Genomic DNA, 19,501 nt, shown 5'->3' on the forward strand with positions numbered 1-19,501 from the left:
ATCCGCAAGAAGTAAAGGATAAAAAGCAGTGGAAATCAAGAAAGCAGACACGCAAGAAGTGGTATTTGCGCTCCATTGTACATTGCGTAGAAAAGAGAAGACGGGAAAGTCCCTGGATTTGTTGCAATTGATATCGAAAGAGGGGGAATCGAAGGGGAAATAGTTGAGGGACGGCTGGACTGTTGGAGAAAGACAACACAAAACACACAACCTTAAAATTATAAGTGTGCTGTGATAACACATGCCGTGGAGAGGTATTGAGAGCTTTAGGTAGACGAGCGCCTATTGCTCTACGAGAAGACATGCGAACGACGGTGTCGAAGTGGAAACGTCAGAACGGGTTCACTGCGGTATGCACACATAAATTACACAGCTTGCTGTGGCTTGTTGGTCCAGAAGTCTAAGCTGGCCACAGTGTCATAGCCTTGCTCATCTTCATAGGCGTAGATAATCTATCAAAATCAGTCAGCGTTTGATCATAGATGAAAGACTTTATGAGATCCTCTCGGATGAGAAAGACTCGGAAACCAACATACCTCGCGGGTGGAGCTGTGCAGCATACGAATGTTCTTGCCGGTCATGAGGTGTGTCAATTCACTTGTCTCAACGTGTCGGATCTCAACAAAGTTGGGCTCAAACGCCAAAATGTAAGGGTATGACAGGGCGAATGAGTTCGGGTTGCCCTCCCAGGCGATCTTCCAGTCCGGACGGGCTCGCCATCCGTTGCGGTTGACGAAGAATGAGAAATCACTGTAGTTAAGTAGGAATTCGCCGTTCATGCGCTCAATATGGATGGGCTTAACATTCTCTTTCCGTGCAACGAAGTCAAGGGACGTGTCGGCCTGGTCAAGTAGAGATTGCGTCTCTGTCGTTTCTAGACTGACCACCTCAAAGCCACGCGCACAGCCAACGCACAAAGTAGAACGCAGGAAATGAATCGAAGAGGACTCAGCAGGTATATAGTATTCCTGGGTGAAAGGGTTAGCATGAAGGTATCTACAAAATTGGAAGAGGAAGTGCGAACCTTGAATGGCTTAAGGGTATCCTGGCCACCTTGGAACATTTTGCTGACAGCAGACTTTTTCTTGCCCTTGGCTAGATTGTCCATAGGCTCGTAGACCTTGATTGTACTTGATAGCGCTGATGTCTTGACCGAGCAAACCAGATGGCGACCAAGACCAATGCCTGCCTTGAAAAAGTTGGCATGACCCTGAATCTTCTTGGGGCGTTTGGCCATGGTGTTTTGGCCCTCTGTCAGATCAAGAGCGTCCATGGGATACGAAGAAAGTGTTTTGTTTGCCAGAACCAATAGCAGTTGGTACTCTTCTAGAGTATCAATCTGAGTGACTTGAGTAGCTTCTAGAACCTTTCTTGGTTTAGCTGTTTTGTCTTTGGGCCATCGTTCTGACACAAAGATGCCATTATCAGTCCCGTAGACCAATTTTCGACCTCCGTCTGATAGCAATTAGTAGGTGGGTATTGGATTGATTCAAAGAATGTTCACTTACCAATGGGAACAAGACAGTTGATCCGGTTGACCGCCGCGAAGAAATTCTCGCTCAGAATCGTCTTGTTGTAGAAATTGCTGTTGCGTTCCCACAGTTTGTGTTGTTGAGCTTCTACCGCTTCAATGAATTTTCGTCGGGTGGCGGCATTTGTGGCATATAGAGTCTGCTCGTAGCCACCTTTGCCAAGATGGCGGAAAGTGATTGGCAGTCCACCATCTTTGGCAGGAGGAGGATTGTTGACGACAGGCTTATTGGAAAGGAGACTGGATGAAGGTCGTTTGGCAATGCCTAGCCGTGGGATGACCTCTTCCATCTGGGCGATTACCAACAGCTCCAAAGGAATGGGCTTCCTGTAGACTCGAGATTCCTCGCGCTTGTTCACCATTTTGACGCGAACAAGCAGGACAGCGTGATCAAAGAGATATGCAGTGACATCGGAGCTATCCGCCGTTGTCTTCTTAAATGACATCTTCATGAGCATTTGTCGATTTTCTTCTGTAAGCTTCAAATCGACATAATCCGCGACGTTGAACTTCAGCGCAGCGTTTAGTTGGACCAGGTTGAAATGGTTCTCTGCTTTTCCACTTTCGGCATTGACACGCGAAAGGAAATCTTTAATTAGCTTGACGGCCTTCGGGATATCTTCTTTGTCAGGATTGCCATCTGCAGTGTTTTTGGCAACACCTTCGAGCAAAAGAGGGTATCTTGCAAGACGAGTTGTAGGTTTCGTCAAATAACCATTCAGTTCGAGCTTTCGAGACTCCTTGAGACGCTCTGTGTCTTCAACAAATTTGGCAAATGCGGGATTTGATGCTTTCTCCTTCTCAAACTCGTACTTTCCGTAAAGTTGATTGGCGCCGTATTTGATGAACGGATCGAAATTGGGGACATGTTGGCAGAAGATATCACCAATGGTTTGGACGACTTGACTCTCTTTTTGTCGAGCATTCAATGCCTCACACAGGGCACTATTGACCTTGAGGACTTCTAAGCAATTGCCAAAGACAGTTCGGATGAATTTCTCACGCCGATGTTCCGGGATCGGCGATTGAGTGGCGGTGCCAGCAGCGCGCAATGGTCGCATCCAGAAATCGCGCAGATATTCCAGGTCCTTGACGAAATCACGTTCCGTGTACATAACCTCGAAGATGATTTCCTGTCGTTTCTTCTCATGATCGTCAACAGAGTCTGAAACCTCCTTCGGGACTGTACTAATCCAGAGCTTTTGATTATCATTGTCATCGTCGTCATCAGGAGGCAAAGCAGTCTTGGATTCCGATGTTCCTAGTACCGGCTGAGGTTTTATATTCAATCTGGCTTGTTGCTCGAGCCGTCGTGGGCAAGCAATCGAATAGCAGAGGGTATCTCGGTTGCAAGTCGGAGAGTAACATTCCGTTAAGAGAGTGAACACACCATTGACTTCGATTGTTGACTTATCTTCTCCCATGGTTTCTTTGAACTGATATACCTCTCCGGGAGCATCTCGGAGACGGTGATCATAGGTAACGTCATGGAAAAACTTCTGCGCATCCAGCGCACGGCCGAGCAAAAGGGCAAGGTTGCGATCGTTTGTTCTGATAATGGAAGCAATTAAATCCACCGAATCGGTACCGGAGAATGCATTCTGGTAGGAGAGACCGTTCTTCTGCCGTTCACCGAGCGAAATCTTTTCCCTGAAAACCTCTGCGACAAGAGAAAGCATCGCAGGATAGACCACGGGAACCTTGCGCTGCGAGTCCCTGGCAACAAGGGTTGTTTTCCCAGAGGATCCTTGTGTAGCTTGACTTTGGACGCTCATCGCCCGATCAGGCGCAGCAGTGGATGCCATTGACATAGTCCGAGATCTTTGCGATGCATCACTTGGCTGACGAGGCGTGACAAACTCGTCAGGATTAGGCTGCATTAGCGAATCATGCCTCATTGTAAACTGCTGATCGTGGCCTGACGGAGGTCTGCGGTAAGGAATTGACCTCCCACTGTTCATAATGTGCGGATCACGATCACTTGACCAGGATGTCAGAGACATAGCTCGTTCGTTCGCATGCTTCTCAGGGACAGGACGCCCGAGCTGAGTGACATGGGATCCAGCATGATATTGTTCACGCCGGGAGGCAGTCGCGGAGGTGTGATTGAAGTTACTTGGCGGGTTGTGATAAGGCGGCCCGCTCAGTTTTGCCATTGATCTTGACCGGGTTGAGTCGGAATTGAGCGCAGGAGGAGGCAGAGGGCGGTTGAAATCTCTAGCCTCTGGGTATTGCGGAGCAGGGCTTGGCCTTGACTCGAGGCGTTGAGGTCGAGGATAAGCAGCAAAGCGTTGTTGACCACCAGGGAGGGGTCGAGGAGGCATATGTGAAGACATGGTTGCCGAGGCGCCCGGACTGTAGGCCTGATACTGCCCAGATGCCTGAGGTGGAGGATATCCATTTGGTGGTCCTGAGAGCGGCCCGTGTCCATTTGGCATTTGCCGTGTTGGCGGCGGTGGCTGTCTCTGAAATTGGGGTTGTACAACATGCGATGACATGGTGTGAGCGCGACCCTGGGAAAAATGCGGCGTCTGCGAATTCATCGTCTGGGAGCGCCCTGCAGGTGGCGCGCCGCCAAAGATGTCAGAATACGCTGCATCCCGCTGCGTGGACGAGGCGGGTCCGTGAGGCCGGTAATTCCGGCTACGCTGGCCCCCCAAATCCGCCATGTTCACGAGATATCAGCGATCAGAAAGGAGTAGCGGTGATTTGGTCAGAAATGCAAGATCTATCTATGCCGGGGTGCGAGGAAGGCGAAAGGGGGTATCCGGGGTTGATCGTGGAGAACGTTCAGGGCGTCGCAAGAGGTCTGTTCAAGATTGTAGGCAACGGAAGAAGCGATAGACGTGGAATGGGATAAGATATTCCGCAGGCAATTCCCTCGAGGAATTAATAAATTTCAAGGCACTGATGGGACTCAATATGCCATAACTCCCCTCAGCTTGGATGGGGAATTTCAAGGCGATATCAAACGGTATTAATAGGAAAGCGCCAGGAGCCGCGAGCGCAACAAAATCAGGGCTCCTTTCGATTTCATGCCCTCAGCATTCTCCGAGACTTGAGGTGAATAGGAAAGGTAGGAAATTGTCGAGGGTGGGGGGTGTGGTGCTTAGATGTTGAAAATGCAGTAATAAACTGGGGGGGAGGGACCAGGAGAACGAGGATGGCGAAGTGACGGCGAGGCCGGTATGGTAAGTCCCAATACAGACACCACCAAACAGGCGGCGATAGCGCGTGTAAGGTGAGATACAGTTGGTACGGTATCGTCACCGCCCAGGATAGAACAATGCGTGGACTACGGCGGCCGAAGTGGCCATGTGGAACACCCAAACCCCGAAACCTATCAGTCGAATCCTCTCTCTGCCCTTGATCCTGAATCAAAACAGCTCTCGATTTCCTCTTACATCCCTGGTCCCGCAAGATTGATCTTGCATTATCATCGTCATGGCAGAGAGTGAGCTTGCGCCGAAGTTCGCCCCGTTCTTCTCCTTCGTGAGTGCAAGCCCCGAGAACATTGAAGCTGATAGACTAACATGCTTCTTATACTAGGCCGGCATTGCCGCTGCAGTGAGTTTATGACAAGCTTGCCCTCATTTGACAATACACTAACAGTCTCTCGAAGATGATCTTCGGGTGTACGTGAACTATCTCGCATGGATGGAGCTAGATCCCTTCAGGTCCTCGGTATTTGGACAATTTAGCTCACCCTTTCACAGCGGCAGGAGCGGCATATGGCACAGCAAAGTCCGGTATTGGCATTGCAGGTGTGGGAACCTTCAGGGCCGATCTTATCATGAAGGTAAGATCACATTTCTGAGAATCTGTGGGTGCTTTGATGCATAGGATGGTAGCTAACGGAATCCATGGCTGCAGTCCCTCATTCCCGTCGTTATGTCCGGTATTATCGCAGTTTACGGTCTTGTGATTGCCGTGCTCATTGCACAAGCGGTGGGCCCAACAACCAACATGAGTCTATATACGTACGTTCCAGGAGCTAGGTGGATATGGGAGCTTTGCAGAAGCTGACAATGCACAGAGGCTTCATGCATCTCGCCGCTGGAATGTCGGTCGGTCTCACAGGTGTGGCTGCTGGTTATACGATTGGAGTTGTGGGTGATGCAGTAAGAACCTTTATACCCATGGCAACACAGAAGGACTATGTAGCTCTAACGGCTGCTTCAGGGTGTTCGAGCATACATGCAACAGTCTCGGGTTTACGTGGGAATGATTCTCATTCTGATTTTCGGTGAAGTTCTTGGGCTTTATGGGTAGGTTTCTGAGTCAGATTTGCCAGATCACTCTTACTAACGTGATGGTCAGCTTGATTGTTGGTTTGATCTTGAACTCCAAGTCTTGAACACCGCGCGTTTCCCTATCACAGCGACAACTGTTTCCACCGACCTTTCATCCTTGCTATAGGTCACTTTGCGCTCAAAGAAATACATTGATGTGTATGAAAGGCTCAAAGCAGATAATGACCAACTGGATTGAGATATGGACCGGACCGGGTGACTTCTGAATCAAATACATTCTTACTTCCGGTGTACAATAAAGGATCGCATATAGATGTCGGGTCAGATCAAAGCTAAGAGCTTACTCAGTCCGGGTTATCACCGTAGTTTCTTCCCGTTCAGCCCCGCCCCGATAGCAAATACGTCAGAGGCAGAACTTCCCTTTCACATCTCTGCCCCGCGATTTTTCTTAAACCCCAGACTTCTCAGGGCTTTTCATCCTCAATGCTTTTTATGATCTGAGACCCGCCTCGGGATTAAGCTCAGTTGCCGATTGGTGGCGCGCTAACGCGGTCTCCATACACCTTTTTTCCCCTTTGCCGCGACATGCTCTCTAGGGATTCTAATGGCGACCGGAGCAGTGCAACATTCGCCTAATGAGGCGCCAGGCAACATGGTCTTTCCTAAGCTAAACGGCGATTTGCACCAGAGAGAGAAGCAATTTGTTGAGTCACTCCGCTCTTCTCCGCGATCCTCGAACCCATTCCTTGTCACCGAGCGCCAGGACGAGAAGCAACTTTGCATTTCGTCAAGGAGTCTCCATGTGAACGACTTTGTGCTTGTCAAGACCCTTGGAACCGGTGAGCATATGCCATACCCCATGTTTAGTTTCTTGCAAGAGTTGTCTCTGACTGTTTATAATTTTTTCGATATCTAGGCACTTTTGCTCGTGTGTGGCTCGCAAGACTAAAGGACCAGAAAGACAAGAGCCAAGTATATGCGCTGAAAATTCTTCGAAAGGCCGACGGTAAGCGCTACCTTGTACGGTCTTTTGGGTGCTGAGGGACAGCTTGTGCTGATTGCGACTGGAAAGTGATCAAACTCAAGCAAGTGGAACATGTGCGCAACGAACGGAAAGCTCTTGCGGCGGTCATCGACCATCCTTTCATCACAACCCTTATCGCGTCGTTTTCGGATGACAAGTGCCTCTATATGCTGGTATGATACCCAGTGTAGTATGAGCTGTGGTTTGATTACTTACTAGGTGCTAACTAATTGATAGCTGGACTATTGTCCCGGTGGTGAAATATTCACGTATCTACGACGACAACGACGATTCAGCGAAGAAGCCTCGAGGTTTTATGCCGCTGAAATAACAATGACAATCGAATTCCTGCACGACATCCACGGTGTTGCCTACCGGGACCTCAAACCGGAAAATATTCTGTTGGATGCCGATGGCCACATCAAACTCGTTGACTTTGGGTTTGCGAAGCAAGTTGACAACCGCGAGACATACACATTGTGTGGCACACCGGAATACCTGGCCCCTGAGGTCATCCAAAACAGTGGCCATGGACTTGCTGTGGACTGGTGGGCTCTTGGAATTCTGATCTACGAATTCTTGGTCGGACAGCCTCCTTTCTGGGACCAGAACCCGATGCGCATTTACGAACAGATTATTGAAGGTCGCGTGCGTTTCCCATCGAATATGCCACCCGCAGCACAAAATATCGTCTCCCTACTCTGCAAGACAAACCCATCGGAGCGACTCGGCCACATCTCGGGTGGCTCGACCCGAGTCAAGTCCCATCCGTTCTTCCAGAATGTGATTTGGGATGACTTGTTTTATCGTCGAGTAAAAGGCCCCATCATCCCCCGCCTATCACACCCTGCAGATACCGGTAACTTTGAGGAATATCCGGATCCTCCCGACATCAGAAACACCAACATCTACACCGAGGACCTGAAGAAGAAGTATGAGGCGTTATTCAGTGATTTCTGAAACATTTGTCCGCTACGACCCTTCATCGCGCTTTAGCTCAAACTTCGATCTTGAGAATCTCTCAGACGACGGCCATTTGTCCATAACCCCACAAAACCCACATGGACACTTCCCCGCGTGAACGAATGTTCGCTCCTACCGAGGCTGTACTCGCGAGCATCCGCGGTCCATCCTTACTTCTTTTTCTTGCTTCCAGATGGGTATCTCATTTGATAACCCTTGGGATGTATGTCTGTGGCAAACCTAGCCTCGGAGGAAATGGCAACGCCTCGCCATGCTGTTCGAACTGGTTTCACAGCCACAATCTGATCTTTCAATCCCCTCGAACCTATACAATAAATAGTATGGGGAGCACACTCTGGCAGTACTTGGCCTTTTCACATACGCTACCTTCCCTCTGCAGGAAATTTGCCTTGATGTTGAGGATTGATCACCCGGAAATCATGTTCTTTCTCAAGCATTATAGCAACCCACAAGCCTATTCGCAGGCGCAATTATGTAAATGCAGAGCCTTCAAGTGACGTTTTCTCTGTTTCTGGTATCGTGATAACTACGTACTTAGCCCTGGGCGGCGTATCTTGAAAGAATGCCGGATAAAGAGTTCTGTCTTGAACATACTATCTCGCCGTTCTTAGGGCAAGCTTGTGCCTAGGTATTAGGTATACCACCAAACATTACATCGATTCCAACTCTGGTAGCAGTTGATGGTGCCTTAGAATGGGCTCCGAAAATATTGTCGCTAAGCGTTATGAAATCGTAATTCAGCTCTAATATTTGAAAGACTTTATATATCTATTTAGGCAGCATACATACCTAGTAGAAATACATCCTTTCTGGCAGCAGCCCTGGGGGCTACCAGAATGATCGGCGACAAAAGTGAGCACTCAGCATGTCTTGACCCCATCGTTCGCGTAGGTCAGGATCTATGAGCTTGTGCACGACCGGGCTTGAATTTATATACAATACCCAAACTCGGCCCGCTGTAGTTTCCTCTAGTTCACCCTGCATAGGCGGCCATCCTCGGACTCAGACCACTCATCGGAACCAACAGCAGTTCTTCCATAGAAGATGTCGTTCGGATCGTACTTAGCCTTGATCTCGCGCAGTTTATCGTAGTTGTCACCGTAAAAGACCTTCTTGAAGTTGGGCTGCTGGAAATCACCCTAAAGAGTAAAAAGGAAACAATGAGCTCACGTAGTAGAGATAAAAGAGATGATAAAGAAATGGATATCATTAAACATACCTCGTTCATGTAGGCACCAGAGTCAGGGGAAAGTGCCGTCAACTTGGGAATGAAATCCTCAGTCATCTGGCGCTGGCGCTCCAGCATGAGATCGGGGTTATCCCACTCCCAGGGGGTGGTCAGGGTGGTATCAATCAGGGCATCGCGCCAAGCGGGGAGGACGGCGTTGTAAACGTCTCCAGAAACCGCGTGGGAGACATTCAGACCAACACCGATGAAAGTTCCGCCAGCCTCGGTGATCTCACGGTAAGCATTGATCAGACCTTTGTTGTTTTCTTCGACAACCGATCTCGGGACCAACCAGCCACCGTACTGGGCAGTGCCGACCTGGATCTCGCCCTGCATGTCGTGGAACTCGCTCAAATAGCTGTCGTATTGGTTGGCGACCATGGTGTAGTTGATGCCAGCATTGTCAAGGGCGTCAGTGAAGGGCTTGACAAGATCTACAAGGTCAGCGATGGGGATGTTAGGGCCGGTGATAGGAGCAATCGAGAAGAAAGCGTTGGTGAAGTACCAAACGCTCATAGCACCAGCATCCACGATGCTGGGCAGAGTGGCGTGGAAAGTCTCAATGGTGTCGTAGAAGGTATCCGCCGAGATGCCCTCACTGGTGTAGGTCAGGTTCAGGCCAGAGACGGGAGTGCCCGGGTGGGCCTTGGAGGTCATAGACCAGACAATACCGTAGGTACCAGCACCACCGCCGCTGAGAGCCCAGAAGATATCGGAGTACTCATTGTCGCGAGTGGCAGTGATGAAGTTACCTTCGCCATCGATGACTTCCCATTGCAGCACCTGATCGGCACCCAGTCCGTAGCGGGACCCGAGGGCAGAGTGACCGCCTCCCTGGGTGTATCCACCGGCGAGACCGACAGTGGGGCATTCGCCTCCGACGACCTGGAGACCGGTCTCCTCGGCGATCTCGTAGGCTTCGTGGCCCTGAATCCCCGCACCCATGGTAATAGCCTGGCCCGTGTAGTGATCATCTGTGTAAGAGTGGATTTTCAGGTCCTTGAGGTGGTGGGTCCAGACAGCAAGAGATCCGGCACCGGTGGACCGACCATTATAGTCGTGACCGGTGTTACGGATGACAAGACGGATGTTGTGCTCTGTTGCGAACTTCACGGTGCTTGAAATCTGAGCCGCAGTACGGACATCCACGCTGTAGCGAACATAGTTGCCCAATTCACAGGGTTTAGAGACATCGTGGAATGGATCACAGGTTGCATTAGCAAAGAATGGGGCCATAATAGAGGAAGATGACTCAAAGCTGTGGGAAACGCAAAATTAGCTCCGATACTCAGGATTTCTATATTGCAAAGCGACATACTGCTCCTCCGGAAGCACCCATCCTTCCTTCAAGATTGCACAAGCTGCAGCATCATAGTTGGGGGCATGGCAAGGGGTACCGAGCGGCACAGTCTTGATCAGTCGGCCGTCAATGGTCTCATTAAAAGCAGACCATTCACCGTCGGAGGGCCAACAGGGGTCGCCAGGGAAGCAACGGCATGTCTCCGTAGCTGAGGCATGAGGCAGAATCGCCAATAGCGAGGCAATGAGGGATGTACGGAAAAGCATGGTGGATTGGCTCAATCTCTCCCAGGGGTATCAGATAGTCCAACTCTTAAATATTCCGGGTTGCACGAGCTACCGACAGGAGTGGGCGCCTTGCTTAAATTAAAGTGACTAAAGCAATTTATGCATGAGCAATCTAATGCACTAGATGCTGGCGAAAAGGCAATTGCGATATTAAAGTAATATGTATAAATGCCGTCGGCTCTTCAAACTTCTCCCATGGGCCAATCCTGGAAACCGCGGGCGCCAGCCGCTCCTCCCGCGCCCCACCCGATAACGTGCATTATCGAACCCTAACTGAGACATCCAAGACATTGGGCTGAGATCGCGTAATTCGAACTCTTTGGACTGGATCATGGGTCCAGAGGCAGGTTGTGTTTTAGAGAAACTGCTAAATACTGGGAAATATTGATTTGGGTATCGATTTTTTGGTCGGGAGCTATGACAGCCGAGCATGTAACCGTACATCTTTACCGATGATCTAGGGAGTACCTAGCTTGGAACACTCGCATTGACTGGATTCATTGCAGCCGAGCCAAGCCAGCCTTCGAACTTAAATCCGCAGAGTCTATTTTGCACCCCTGTCCATCGAAGCGCCCCAACGGGAATTGACTTTCGGATCTCAGCCCCTAGTGCACGAAGTATATACATAGCCTTTTCTTTTCATGTAAATAACGAATATGGACTCCGTAGATCACATCCCCTTCAAGCTCCTGTCCACTCCTTTTCTATTAAAGATGCAATGACTAGATCATAGGCTGGGTATACAACCTCCACGAGACATCCGAACAGCGATATCCCGCGAGTAATCGGGGACAGGGTCAATGCTTGGAAAGAATTTTAAGCCAGTGTATAAGCCAGAGGGTCAACAAGTCATCTCCGTTCGGTCGGGAGGTAAATAGAATGATGCCGAGAGCGAAGAACATATACTAGCCGATGAAGATCTGAGAGTGTACGTGACCTCAAGAGTTTGCGGTAAAACCTGGTGCCATGGTTTTGAGGTGGCGTTGAGTATAAAGAGCGCTGGGAAGATTATAGATGTTGAACGACCAAAAAGAAAAGTACCTAAGTACAAAAATTATAATTTTCCTTCGTTGCATTATTTGCATTATTTGCCCTGGACATTTACCTGTTGTAAGTCACCCACCACTACTCCAAGGATTCACCTAACGAACTTTGAGCGGATGACAGGTCAAGACCAAGAAGTGCCAATCCCTATATAGGCAATGAGCCAATTTCGAAAGATTGAGAAGTTAATTCTTCCTAACTATGCTATGACAACAATGACATTGAAATCTATCAAGCAGCGAGTAGCAAACCACTCACCAAGCAATACATGCGAGAGGAAAAAAGTGTATAAGGCGATAAAAGCAAAATGGGGGAATCATATGAACAGGTATCATAAAACATGGAACGGGATTGAAGCTTGACTGGGTTCAGTCATATCCATCAGGCACTGATGACAAGTGATGTTGAGGATATGAGAGTTTAGTGATGGAAGCAGGAGAAACCGGGATATGTAGTAAAAAGGTATATGTAACGAAGTTGAGGGCGAAGTTTGAGAAGGCCTGCAAAGGCAAAAGGGGCTGTAATAGGTCTCTGATCATGATGTACAGTGCGAGATCAAGCCGAGTATCAGAGCGATGGGTCTGTCTTCCATGTGCCTGTCAATTTAAATGTCAGTGCTATTCCCAAATAAAACTGGAGAACCTATTTCAAAAATAAAGAACGTACCTCCGAAGTTGTGTTTCACAAAAGCCATGGGATCATCAGTATCCCCCGCACCCATCTGTCCCACGCCAGGGCTGAAGCTGGTGATCGGGAGAACAACCACATCTCCAACTTTGCGGTGCGTGGTCTGGTGGCTGAAATCTTCGTAGGTAATGTTTTTGTCCCCAGGCTGTACATTGAAGTATGCCGGGTTGTTGAAGTAACGGAAGACGGCGTCAGTCCAGGCACCAGGCCCAGTGAACTCCATTATAGTCCTATCCATCTTTCCAACATTGAGAATACCTGCTTTCTTCATTCGCAGAGCATGCTCAGTAATAAAAGCCACCATATCCCGAAGGATTGGGTGCCCCGGTTTTGCTACAAGGGTCCACTGACAGAACTGAAGTCGGCGCGCGTACCACTCATGCCAATCATCACGGTCCGGATCAGCTTCGATGCCGACAATAAATCCAATGGTCGAGCGATCCAGTTCCTCTGGCAGCCACGTGTGTGCGGGTCTAAGCGCCAAAGTGTCGATGTCACTGTAAACGCCGCCGCGCGCCAGAAGCACCAAGTACCGGAAGAAGTCCGCCTTCATCACTGCGAGCGGTAATGAATTATATGCCTCGAAAACGTCCGGAACCGACGCGTACAGGTATTTTATCAGATGTGTCTGCGTATCATCGGGAATGACTTCATGCGTGAAGCCGGGGTGCATCTCCGTCCAGCTGGCCTCGGGGCCTCGAAGGTCTTCATCGAACCAGAATGACGACGGTGTGTATTTCCATGTTTGCCAAATATATGCGGGGAATCGGTTTTCGATTTCGTAGGGGAATTGATAGCGGAGACGCTCGCGAAGCGGTGCTGTCGGATATGCGCCGAGGGGGAGTTGGGCTCGTCCTTGAGGTGGCATCTTCCGTGCTGGATTTGCTACTGCATCCTCCTCTTCTTCGGATATTTTCTTCACTGGTCTATAACCGGGCGCCCCCGGAACTTCAGGATCTCTAAACGAGCGAAGAACGAGTATAAAGGTGACCACGGCGATCAGGGCGAGTAGGACCTTGCGCGGGGTGATCATGGCAGGCGATGGAGCCGGCACGGCCGGAAGAAGGACTTGTTGGTTTTGCGACGGCCGTGAATTGACTCAAAACTATTCTATCAAGATCGCCGTAATTTTGTGTTCCGCGGATCCGCGAGTTCGGGGAATTTGAGGATTCTTGGTATGCGATTCGTGTAGCCGTTGTGGGTGTGACAATTAGAGAGAGATCCGAAGGGCTAAATCAAAGAAACTGAAATGGTGACATTTCGGTAGTCGAACTGTTGCATGGGTCGAGTTTTCTTGCTCAGATGTGACCTCACTCGGAGATACGGTCAATCCGGAATGGGAATAGGAGGCGTGGAAAAAAAGGCTAAGGATCGCGAATTAACCAGTGTACCACAGAACAGCGATATAAGCGCAATGAAATCGAAAAGCCACGCGGCCCAGTGATTTAATGACTTTCTGGCCGTTCTGTTAGGCGTACACGAGTAAGATTGGGGGGCTGCGTGTGCCGGCAACAGCTTGTAGCCTCTTTGGGTGGAGTCACTCACGTGGCCTTAGTCTTCAACATGCGAAAAGCAATTTCGAATCACTCTTCCATCGGATTTTTTGTGGGATTTCCTAGGATTTCCCTTATATTAATCTAATGTCATTGACAGCTACTATATCCATGTAATCCACACCTCCCGAGGTCAGTGTTGTCAGGCTGAGATCATCCTCCCCCCACATGAGGCGCTCTTCGCACGTATCCAGAATGGGCGATGATCATCCGAAGACACTTACTTCCTACAACATAGATCTGGCACTCTCGATACCTTTAAGACCTCTTGATCTGATCATTGCATGTTGCATTTAAGTTTAGACCGAAGATATGCATGGCCTAACTTGTTCACTCGTCTTGTGTTTTAGGTGCACAAATTCAGGCCAATGCTGATTTTCGATGTTCAACATCCAAGCTTCGCGTGGCTTAGGAAGCCTTATTTACTCCGTTCCGCTAGCCAAGTCCTAATCTCACATACTTCTGCGAAGGCAAAGTACATGTACGCAATGCCTGCCGAGATACACATTTACGCTGGCCTATTACGATTCGGCTTTAGCTAGGAGAATTGGAAGACGTGTACGTAAAGGACCAGCGACCAAGCCCCAAGTTACTCTCCTCTCTTCTTTGCTGTAAGATCTGTGTCGAGTGTATGGAAAGTTGGCTGGAAATCCTAGCTTCGAATTCTGGATAAAAATACCCTGAATGAATCCTTCCAAGATTCACTTATTTCGTGTGTCGTTCTACGTAACGCGGGAGTAAGATGTATCTCGCGCATTCGTACCCAAAACATGTGCAATCATCCAGTGGGGAAAGGTGGCCTACCTAGTCACCCATCATACGTGCTCTATCTGAGTCGTGCGATGGCATGATTATCACCTTATGGGCTAAAGGAACTTAAATAGTGTATATATGAGGCCCGGAGGAAACTCTAAATTACTTATGGCAATAGTACTTAGATGTCTGCTGTTTCCAATTTTATACCGTACAAAGTATCTTCATAACATATCAAATCTCTGATATCTCCGGGGACATAAGGTCAGTCGAGTCAGCCAGCCTCGCTCCATAGAGATAGAAGAGAACTCGTATCTTAATAGAGATACTAGCGATCCGACGGCCTACGGCCGTCGGATAATAGTTGCGGAGCGAAGCGACTAGGTCCGAGGTTATATAGACTAAATGTAAATTAAAGTGGTTACTACTATCCTCTATATAGCTTCTACTCTTTCTCTTTTAAAAGGTTAGTATTTCCTAGTTAAGGAATTTAAATTATACCCCCCTACCCGGGGGGGGGCCCCTCCGGGGGGTTCCGCGCTCCGCGCGGTTTTCTATATATTTAGATTATATAGCTTCTACCCTTTCTCTTTTAAAAGGTTAGTATTTCCTAGTTAAGGAATTTAAATTATACCCCCCTACCCGGGGGGGGGGCCCCTCCGGGGGGTTCCGCGCTCCGCGCGGTTTTCTATATATTTAGATTATATAGCTTCTACTCTTTCTCTTTTAAAAGCTTAGTATTCCTAGTTAAGAAATCTAAATTATACCCTCTATCCGGAGGGGGTTCCGCGCTAGGTATAGTACGACTTAGCCCGCTATCCTTACTCTTAGTAGATCACGTGATCCGATATACCCTAGCCCGCTATCCTTACTCTGAGTAGATCACGTGATCCGATATACCCTAGCCCGCTCTCCCCTACTCTTAGTAGATCACGTGATCCGATATACCCTAGCCCGCTCTCCCCTACTCTTAGTAGATCACGTGATCCGATATACCCTAGCCCGCTCTCCCCTACTCTTAGTAGATCACGTGATCCGATACACCCTAGCCCGCTCTCCCCTACTCTTAGTAGATCACGTGACCTTCAAACTTTAAGATACTATACTCTTTTCGGATTAGGCCTAATAGATATCACCTGACATTATTTGCTATGGATTTGGGACCCAGTAGAAGGGCCCAGTCACGTGACATACGAAGCCCATGATTTAATTGCTTCGCTTCGCTCCGCAATTAAATGAATCTTAGGTGAAGTGAGAGTCAAGCGAGGTCTTCTTAAGATCATTTCATTCAGTGGGATCATCTTAAGGTGAAGTGAGAGTAAAGTGAGGTCTTCTTAAGATCATTCAATTTAGTGAAATCATCTTAAAGTGGATAGTGTAAACATATTTTCCTACTAAGTGAGGCACGTATTTATAAAAATGTCTCTCCCACTACTCTTTAACTTCCCTTCCTTTTTTCCTCTACCATTAATATACGTTTCTGACTAAAAGGTGATTGGATTTAATTTGCTTTTACCATTTCTCCTTTTTCTTTCGTAATAGGGGCTAAAGCACACTCCACTGCAGTCTACTACTAAGACCGCCTGGTAGCGTAGGCGCGCTACCTGGAAGCGTCGATATAACGCTAGAGTAAGTGTTGTTTTAAACGCCTTCTTTATCTTCCCAGCCATATTGTAATCCTATAACATGATCAGCGTGTTATTCAGCGTTCGAAGGAGACTACCACCCCCCCGATTGAAAGGAAGGATACAGCATCGCGAAGCATCTAAATATCTGCAAGCCATAGTGCGAGATAGTTGCATAGCTTGATCGTCGCCAAGCACATAGGATCACTTTGAACGATACGCCTAATGAGGTCTTTGCGCTCAAGGTCTTTAAACTCGGAAAACATGAGGTGATCATCAACAGAAATGTGCTCAGCCATGATGAAATCAGACGCGGATGAGACTTTATCACTGAGAAAAGATGATGATGATCGATAGAGTAAAGGAAAGAGAAAAGAAATACGGAGTAAGTATCAACCTACCTACCTAGGTAGGTAGTAGCGTACAGTTGAAATATTGTGGGGCCATATGGTAATCAGCCTCTTTAGGAATAACCGTGGTGATCTGACACAGTTCTACGAAACAGACAGCAACATTCATCATTGACCAATATGTTAGGTATAACTTCAGTTGAGAGCTCGTATTCCATTCTGAATCTCAACTAATGACGATTTTAATCGCCTAATTCGCCCCATATTCGGTTTTCGTCGAGGAATATGGCCGTACAGATCGCGGAGTACATCGGGGTTTGGCCAATCACCGATGTCGGTGATGACGCCACGGCTTATGCCTGAGGTATCCACATATTCTTTTACCCCCCAATAGCTCTTAAGCCTTCTGTTTCAACTTGCTCTCTCCTCTGACTGATTAACGAAACTCACTACTTAATAATGCGATCATTTGGAGGCGCTGCTCGAGTCGCTTCACGCATAATCCGAACCTCGCCATGGCGGCAAGGTGACTCCCTCTTGAAGCCCGCGGCACCGCATCGGACTTTATCGGTGCAATGGAAGACTGGACGACCATTGCATACCGTACCACCGCGAAAGTCAGCATTGGCCACCGCAGAATCAACCGAACGGGACTCTTCTAATCCCGCCATGGCGTTCCCATGCCTTGATGCCCAAGAAGCCAAGTCAGCTCAGCTTTCCGCTCGGTCGTTGCAATCCGGCCCCGAGCCCTCATACACCACCGGTCAACACGAGTCATATCACTGCGAGCAACCACTACTCCTCGACTGGGGTGGTGTTCTTCCCGAGTTTGATGTTGCATACGAAACATGGGGGAAATTGAACGACGACAAGAGCAATGCCATCCTCCTCCACACTGGCTTGTCTGCGTCAAGTCATGCCCATAGCACAGCATCCAACCCGAAGCCCGGGTGGTGGGAGAAGTTCATTGGCCCTGGCTTGCCTCTGGATACCAATAAATATCACATTATCTGCACCAATGTTCTTGGAGGATGCTACGGCAGCACAGGCCCGTCCTCGCTCGACCCGTCCGACGGAAAGCGATACGCAACCCGCTTCCCGATCCTGACCTTAGATGACATGGTGCGTGCGCAATTCCGGCTTCTGGATGGCCTTGGCATCAAGAAACTTGCTGCCTCGGTCGGATCCAGCATGGGCGGCATGCAGAGTCTCGCTGCAGGCGTTCTCTTCCCGGAACGAGTTGGCAAGATTGTCAGCATCAGCGGTTGCGCTCGTAGTCATCCATACAGTATCGCAATGCGACACACACAGCGACAAGTGCTGATGATGGACCCGAACTGGGCACGCGGCTTCTACTATGATGCGATCCCACCCCACTCTGGTATGAAGCTTGCGCGTGAGATCGCGACGGTCACATACCGCAGTGGACCAGAGTGGGAAAAGCGATTCGGTCGTCAGCGTGCAGACCAAAGTAAACAGCCAGCGTTGTGTCCCGACTTCCTCATTGAAACGTACCTCGACCATGCCGGCGAGAAGTTCTGTCTCGAGTACGACCCCAACAGTCTCCTTTACGTCTCCAAGGCCATGGACCTGTTCGACCTCGGCCATAATCACCAGACAGCGACTCTGAAACGTCGCGCGGAATCTGAGGAGCGCATTGCTCAGGGCGGGGCCTCACCAAACGCCTCGGACTCATCTTGTAGTCTGACCCTCCCGGATAAGCCCTACGAGGAGCAACCCGGGTCAACCTCCAATATAACCCCGCTGGATGAGTCCGTCCCTGCCGACTCAGTGGAGGGTCCTCCACGCGATCTTGTAGCCGGTCTTGCACCACTGAAGAACCACCCCGTCCTTGTCATGGGCGTTGCCAGCGACATCCTCTTCCCAGCATGGCAGCAGCGGGAAATTGCCGAGACACTTCGTGCAGGAGGCAACCAGAACGTGGAACACATTGAACTCGGCGACGACCTGTCGCTCTTCGGCCACGACACTTTCTTGCTGGACCTCAAGAACATCGGAGGTGCATTAGGGAAGTTCTTGCGCTAGTCATATTTGGCGCACTACAAATAATTTTCATTTTGTACATAGTATTATTTTGTGAAGCGTGTGACTTTCCAATATCGCATTTAGCAGGCGTTTCACATTTGCAAAATGACATACCCAAGGACATGAATTTGTTTTAATTTCATGTTGCCAGTAATTGGTCTATGTAACATGAGAATGGCACGGTTTCCATAACAAGCCTTCGTGGTCTAGTTGGTTATGACGTTGGTCTCATATATATTCCTATGATGATCTTGGTAACAAGATTGCAATCCGAAGGTCTCCAGTTCGATCCTGGACGAGGGCATTTCTTTTTGCTCTTTTGCTGGCTGACTAGCGTGAAATGTGGAGCCTATCGCATCACGTGTGATTGATCGAAAGTGTATGCTCCCGGCTTATGCCTTTGCAGAAGAGTACCTAGGTAGAGATAAAAGATCCAAGAAAAGTTGATTCATGAATTCCCAAGCCAGTCTACAAATTGCCACGACGAAAGTCATCTTGGAAGGCACGAGTATAAGCAAGATTGTTCAATTTAATTTGTTGGATTTCATGGAGAACCTCAGATGAAGAAGGGTGACAGGATTGTGTCCACATCAACAAGAAGAATATTTGTGCAAAAGTGGAAAGGAAACTCGCCCTCAGGTTGCTCTCGGTTTTCATAACTGACTTCCAGCTGCCCATGTTCCACACCCATGAAATGCCATGGTGCGGAGACATCGACAAGCGGATGCCTGCAGTATTGGCTTATGTTCGTCTCGTAGACAAACTCATCACAGGGCGAGTATTAGGGGGAAACAAGGAAAAGAGCACAACAACTAAATGTCCAGGATCCTACAAGG

At 48.9% G+C, this 19,501-nt stretch overlaps 6 protein-coding genes across 6 annotated transcripts; 3 read left to right on the forward strand and 3 right to left on the reverse strand.

Moving 5' to 3' along the window:
- Positions 1-365: 365 nt before the first annotated feature.
- rom2 (putative Rho guanyl nucleotide exchange factor (Rom2)) lies at positions 366-4,200 on the reverse strand (the record flags this gene model as incomplete). Its single annotated transcript, XM_057172549.1, has 4 exons — positions 366-452; positions 537-968; positions 1,025-1,455; positions 1,509-4,200. The coding sequence occupies 4 exons, from the start codon at positions 4,198-4,200 to the stop codon at positions 366-368; spliced, it is 3,642 nt and encodes a 1,213-aa protein (XP_057036452.1).
- A 775-nt stretch (positions 4,201-4,975) lies between these two features.
- Positions 4,976-5,888, forward strand: N7457_001504 (V-type proton ATPase proteolipid subunit; the record flags this gene model as incomplete). The annotated part of the gene is made up of 8 exons (XM_057172550.1): positions 4,976-5,023; positions 5,081-5,098; positions 5,154-5,166; positions 5,248-5,330; positions 5,405-5,511; positions 5,568-5,652; positions 5,714-5,799; positions 5,852-5,888. The coding sequence occupies 8 exons, from the start codon at positions 4,976-4,978 to the stop codon at positions 5,886-5,888; spliced, it is 477 nt and encodes a 158-aa protein (XP_057036453.1).
- Positions 5,889-6,388: 500 nt separating this feature from the next.
- Positions 6,389-7,768, forward strand: N7457_001505 (cAMP-dependent protein kinase; the record flags this gene model as incomplete). The annotated part of the gene is made up of 4 exons (XM_057172551.1): positions 6,389-6,623; positions 6,701-6,790; positions 6,857-6,981; positions 7,046-7,768. The coding sequence occupies 4 exons, from the start codon at positions 6,389-6,391 to the stop codon at positions 7,766-7,768; spliced, it is 1,173 nt and encodes a 390-aa protein (XP_057036454.1).
- A 992-nt stretch (positions 7,769-8,760) lies between these two features.
- On the reverse strand, positions 8,761-10,604 carry N7457_001506 (FAD-binding oxidoreductase; the record flags this gene model as incomplete). Its single annotated transcript, XM_057172552.1, has 3 exons — positions 8,761-8,931; positions 9,012-10,278; positions 10,339-10,604. Coding segments are annotated over 3 exons (1,704 nt in total), but the record flags the coding sequence as incomplete, so codon positions are not given.
- A 1,614-nt stretch (positions 10,605-12,218) lies between these two features.
- On the reverse strand, positions 12,219-13,371 carry N7457_001507 (glycosyltransferase family 32 protein; the record flags this gene model as incomplete). The annotated part of the gene is made up of 2 exons (XM_057172553.1): positions 12,219-12,247; positions 12,318-13,371. 2 exons carry the CDS (start codon positions 13,369-13,371, stop codon positions 12,219-12,221), a joined length of 1,083 nt encoding a protein of 360 aa, XP_057036456.1.
- Positions 13,372-17,078: 3,707 nt separating this feature from the next.
- On the forward strand, positions 17,079-18,665 carry N7457_001508 (homoserine O-acetyltransferase family protein; the record flags this gene model as incomplete). Its single annotated transcript, XM_057172554.1, has 1 exon — positions 17,079-18,665. One exon carries the CDS (start codon positions 17,079-17,081, stop codon positions 18,663-18,665), a length of 1,587 nt encoding a protein of 528 aa, XP_057036457.1.
- Positions 18,666-19,501: the final 836 nt, after the last annotated feature.

Source organism: Penicillium paradoxum, assembly GCF_028828445.1.
Source record: "Penicillium paradoxum strain IBT 22861 chromosome Unknown utg000002l_segment0_segment0, whole genome shotgun sequence".
NCBI lineage: Eukaryota > Fungi > Ascomycota > Eurotiomycetes > Eurotiales > Aspergillaceae > Penicillium > Penicillium paradoxum.